The sequence below is a fragment of the Bombyx mandarina genome, chromosome 16 (genome assembly GCF_030267445.1).
Source record: "Bombyx mandarina strain Sakado chromosome 16, ASM3026744v2".
Lineage (NCBI taxonomy): Eukaryota > Metazoa > Arthropoda > Insecta > Lepidoptera > Bombycidae > Bombyx > Bombyx mandarina.
The window spans coordinates 14,140,621-14,145,920 of NC_143222.1; the positions used below are offsets into that span (position 1 = coordinate 14,140,621).

The following is a 5,300-nucleotide window of genomic DNA, read 5'->3' on the forward strand; positions in this document are numbered from 1 at the left end:
ATTATTGAATGTAATGTGGTGGATTTTGGGGGTTGCCTCCCCGGCTGTGATACCACCACATCCGCATAAGTCGCTTTTTGAGTCCTGAATATTTGTTTCAGCTCTTCCATCTTCTCGGAGTTTTCTCTTAGGAGACTGCAATTTTCTTCCAGTTTTTTCTTTAATGCATTTAAGGTCTCATCCTGACCTTTATCCTTTTCCTTGGTCTCTGCTTCTTTCTCTTTATGCATTCCCTTTTCCTCTACTTTCTGCCCCCTTGTAGCTTTTCCTTCCACCTCTTTTACAAGCTCATAAAGCCTTCCTATTGCTTGTAAGACTGCCATTTTTATGTCTGTCTTCAAATTTCTCGAATTTTCAAGATTTAATTTGGCCTTACTAAGACAGGCTCTAGCTTCCGCAGTCTTGCTTGGAAAGCCTTGTATTTTTTGTTTTTGGGGGGCTTCAGATGGCTTTTTTGTGGGAGATGTTGGTGTTCTCAATTTTATGGCTTGGTCGGCCTTGGCTGATTCCCATTCTCCCACACTTCGTCTTACGCTTCTTGTAATATTTGGGTCATCTGTATTGGATGATCCAGCATGTTCTGCGTTTTTCGGTGGAGAGTTTAGATTTTTGGTCACTGGGGTTCTAATATTTGCGTACATCGTTAATTTTATTTTTATTTTCCTTGCAGTGAGGACGCGTCAATATCACGTAATATAATTACCTAAACAGGACGTCACAAAAGGTTTGTATAAGTTATATAAGGGACGGTACAAATAAGCAAAATAAAATAAATAAAAAATTATATCTCTGTTTTTTGTTTTTTTGTTACAGATTCCGTCAGGCTATACGAGTTCTAGACTCGTCGAGTGTCGGTAAGAAGGTTTTTTATTTATATGCTTGTGTGTGTGTGTGTGTGTGTGTGTGTGTAGGAATGTATGTAAAAATTTTTGTTAATGAAGTGCACAAAATTTTACTCTACCTAGAGTCAGTATGAGAATGTAACTAGGTAGGTATTTTTACAACTTAAAAGATACACGGTCAGTCAATTCGATTTCGATCGTATAATGTAAAGTTTTAAGTTTCGACTCTACGTAGAGTCTCCACCTCTATCCAAAAAACTGCTCCAGACTAAGCCCTATTGCATGCAAAAAACCCCGTTACTGTAGCTCTTCCCGTTCGCGAGATAAGGCGGTTTATTTAATTTGGGGGTTGCTACCCCTAAAGTGTCCTTATACTACCTATTTATGAGTATGCCAAAATAATAGTCAATAATTTTTTAATATTTTATAATTATAAATTTGCTACTAAAAATTTTTCAGAGTCCAAGTAATAATGGACAAAAGTCAATTTTAGGGGTAGGGGGTTGGGACCCTAGGGGTTGGGTGCGGGGGGAGGGGAGGTTTAAGGGTTAGGGTTTGCGGAGCGGAGGGGGTGGGTTAGGGAGGGGGGTGGAAATTTTTCGTTATTTTTGGGCTAGGACGCACGGTTTACGAGATATGAGGTATTTTTGGAATTTTTAAATACCTAAACAACTTTATCTCTTTGCCGTCGATCTGCTTGAAGAAGTATTTTAAACAACCTGTTAAGTTCTTCCCAATTTTCCGATTTCGCCGGGAAAAGTACCGGGCTGCAGTATTTTGATTGGGCCGTCCGGTCCCGAGATCACAAAGGGATAGGTCACTCGGTCGATTTTTTATTCGCCCTCAAACTTAGGGGTAGTTTTTTGCTAACTTCGTTTGCCTGGTTTTGACCTTAGGAACGAGACATCGAGACGGGGAAAAATACTGGGGTATCGGTCGCGGCCCAAATTTACCGTCAAGTCCCTTGTTTTCTGCTTTGGAAATCGGGAAAACCGAAATTTTTCCCGTTTTTCCAAAAAATCTCGTCGGGGGTGGTTTTTTGGGGTGCCAATATGTTAGTCGACCCTATGATCGCTTGTCCCCAAGACAACCGATTTTTTGTTATTTTTGCGATATCTCGCTCCCCTGAGGCTCCAGGGGGGTGTACAAACTTAAGCGGTAATGCCGGCCGGTACCCTTGTTCCACCTTAAATTCTATATAAAATCTATCCTTAGTCCTACTTACAATCTAAAAATTTTGTTCCACAGGAGGTGAACCGGTCCCTGATGTCCCGCCTGTCCGGAGGTCCTCCGTGGCCCACACCACCCTCAGGAAGCTGCCAAAGCTGGAGGTGGCTGACAATTTTCTGCAAATAGCTTCTAGTGCAGAAACTTCGCGTCTCAGGGGGTTGGTCCCGAGGAGTTTCCTTCCTTGTAGGAGGTTTTCTTTAGGGTGCTGCCGGGAGCAGGATGTCACAGGTACTTTCGGCTCTGCGTGACGTCACAGGTTTTCTCTGTCCTCTGTTACTCCAAAACTACCTGTCAAAAATTCCTGAAATTTTTTACAATTATTGTCCAAGTGGTGGGCAATGTCTAAGGGTCCAGAAAAGGTGACGTCATCGATCTTGTTTCAGCTCTGGATGAGATCTAAGTTCGTAGTGCCTTCAAAGTCTTCCAACTTCCAGGGGGGTGCTCCGATTTCGAAGTTCGAAGTGTCAACTGACGTGTCTCGAGATAGTTCACGATTTCGAGTTGGTAAAATTTCTCCAAGACGTCGGGAACTGGGAGCACGTGGCCACGTGGTTTTCGGTTTTTCTTTTGTGGCTCGGCGAGTTTTACCCGGAAAAATCCGAGACTTCACCTGATTGTAGCTGCCCCTGGTGCGCTTCGAACTGCAGTTCAAGAAACATAAGTTGTCGCTGAAAATCAGGCAGCGTTGCGTCTGGAATATCTAATTTGCAGGTTAGAATCCGTTTTTTGGACCTGGTGTCTCACAGAGTGGTTCGATTTTCGCACTTTTTTCACACACGGATAGTATTCGCGAACGCGCAACTTTTGATGTATAATACTTTATATTTTGCGTAAAATAACCCGTTCGTTCGATTTTTTAAACGCGGAGCGCACGCAAAACGATCCGACCGCCACGAGAGCTGAGGGGGAACTGGGTTAGGTTAGGTTAGGTTAGGTTAGGTTAGGTTAGGTTAGGTTAGGGGAACCAACACTCGACCCCGAACGCCGACTAGACGAGTCCGCGAAGCTGGCCGTAGCAATCGCGGCCAAGTCTGGGAACCTGAAGGGCACATACGTACGTGCCCTGAAGGAGATGGCTGCCGCCATTCGGGAGGCCAAGGAAGAGATGACTGACTGAGACTGACTGAGACTGAGGGTGGTCTGGGACCTGTCCTCCGAGGGCTGCTCAGCAGGTGCCTCCGAGAGGGCAGGTTCCCGGAAGAATGGAAGACGGGTCGGTTGGTCCTCATCCCCAAGGAGGGGCGCCCCAGAGACCAGCCATCGGGGTATCGCCCAATAGTCGTGCTGAGCGAGGCCGGCAAGCTTCTCGAGCGCGTCGTTGCCGGTCGCCTCGTGCGGCACCTTGAAAATGTCGGGCCAAATCTGGCCGACTCTCAGTACGGGTTCCGGAGGGGTCGCTCGACCTTGGACGCGGTCCAGCGCGTCCGCGACCTCTCCGACCAGGGCGTGCTCCCGGGGAGGCGTGTTGTTGGCGGTGTCTATAGACATATCCAACGCCTTCAATACGATCCCCTGGAGCACGATCCTGGAGTCGTTAAGGTTTCACCGCGTCCCCACCGGTCTCCGGAACCTGATCGAGGATTACCTCGCAGGGCGGGCTGTGGTCTTCCCCGAACGGAGGGGGGTGGGGACACAAAGCGGTCTCGTGTGGTGTCCCGCAGGGGTCGGTTCTGGGTCCGCTCCTGTGGGACGTCGGGTTCGACTGGGTCCTCCGCGGGGCTAACCTTCGTGGCGTGCAGGTCATCTGCTACGCCGACGACACGCTGGTGACGGCCCGCGGAGACGACTACCGTTCGGCGTCGATTCTGGCTGCGGCTGCGGTGGCAACAGTCGTAGCCAGAATAAGGAAGCTCGGCCTGGAGGTCGCCCTGCACAAGTCTGAGGCCGTGTGTTTTCACCCGGCTCGGAAGGGGCCTCCTCCCGGCGCGAGCATAACCATCGGAGGGGCTGCGATCGCTGTCCGGTCCCAACTTAAATATTTGGGGCTCGTGCTGGACAGCAGGTGGAGTTTTGACCGGCATTTTGATGTGCTGGTCCCGAAATTGCTCGGGGCGGCGGGTGCCTTAGCCCGCTTGCTCCCTAACATTGGAGGAGGAGGAAAGTCGGTCCGGCGTCTTTACCTGGGAGTGGTGCGGAGCATGGCCCTGTACGGCGCTCCCGTCTGGTCGCCCACGCTCTCCGCTCGCAACGCGGCCCTCTTGCAGAGGGTTCAGAGGGTGCTGGCGGTGAGGGTCGTGCGGGGCTACCGCACCATTTCGACGGAGGTCGCTTGCGCCCTCGCCGGTTCCCTTCCGTGGGAGTACGAGGCCGAGGTCCTGGCCGCGGTGTACCGGCGCAGGGCGCAATCTTTGGGTCGGGGAAGTGTGCCCCGTCTGTCTGTCGTCGCCCGATGGAGGCGTGCTGCGCGTCGCGTGGCAACGTTGAAGTGGAAAGAGAGGCTGGCTGCAGAGGAGATCCACCGTGGTTCTCGAACCCGGCGGCGCACCCTCGCAGCCCTGGTGCCCGTGTTGGAGGCCTGGATTGACAGGCGTCACGGCGTGCTCGACTTCCGGCTCACGCAGGTCCTCTCGGGGCATGGCTGCTTCGGGAGGTACTTGTGGCGGGTCGGGAGAGAGCCGCATCCCGGATGCCACCAATGCGGGCATCCAGACGACGACGCGCAGCACGCCCTCGAAGCGTGCCCGAGGTGGGAGTATCCGCGGCAGTCGCTTGTCGCGGTGCTCGGGGCAGACTTAAGTTTGCCGGTCGTAGTGTCCCGCATGGTCGAGGACGAGCGTTGCTGGAGAGCGATGGCCGACTATGCGGACCTGGTCATGACGCTCCGCGAAACGGAAGAGCGAGACAGAGAGTGCGACCCAAACTCAGTTGCACTCAGGCGAAAGAGACGGGGTGGGCGGCGCGGGCGAAGGGCCCCCGCTCAGCTCCCGTAGGGACCGTCGGGCGTCGGGCGCGGGGGCGCCTGATGCTCGACACGATAGTCCAGTGGTGGTGGTGAGGGTATAGGGCGCTGTGGCTCCGGTGCCCACCTCACGAAGAAGTTGCGGTCAGCAATGGCCGACGTTGATCCCGCCGTTCGTCAGGCTGGGAGCCGGTGTGGGGGGCCTGCGGGGCGCGTTTCCCTGCGGTATCGTAGGTTCCCCCTATGCCGGAAAGGAAGGAGCTCGTTGGGTTTTAGTCGGTAGTCGTTAAGCTGGGCGGGTTCGGCGCGAGCTGAACTTAGCCCAGCGC

At 52.4% G+C, this 5,300-nt stretch overlaps 1 protein-coding gene and 1 long non-coding RNA gene across 2 annotated transcripts; both read left to right on the forward strand.

Moving 5' to 3' along the window:
- The first annotated feature begins 812 nt into the window (after positions 1–812).
- Positions 813–3,020, forward strand: LOC149501386 (uncharacterized). The gene is made up of 2 exons (XR_016324351.1): positions 813–854; positions 2,091–3,020. It is a non-coding gene; the product is annotated as an uncharacterized LOC149501386 (long non-coding RNA).
- Positions 3,021–4,210: 1,190 nt separating this feature from the next.
- Positions 4,211–4,633, forward strand: LOC149501387 (uncharacterized; the record flags this gene model as incomplete). The annotated part of the gene is made up of 1 exon (XM_089733954.1): positions 4,211–4,633. A coding segment is annotated over exon 1 (423 nt), but the record flags the coding sequence as incomplete, so codon positions are not given.
- Positions 4,634–5,300: the final 667 nt, after the last annotated feature.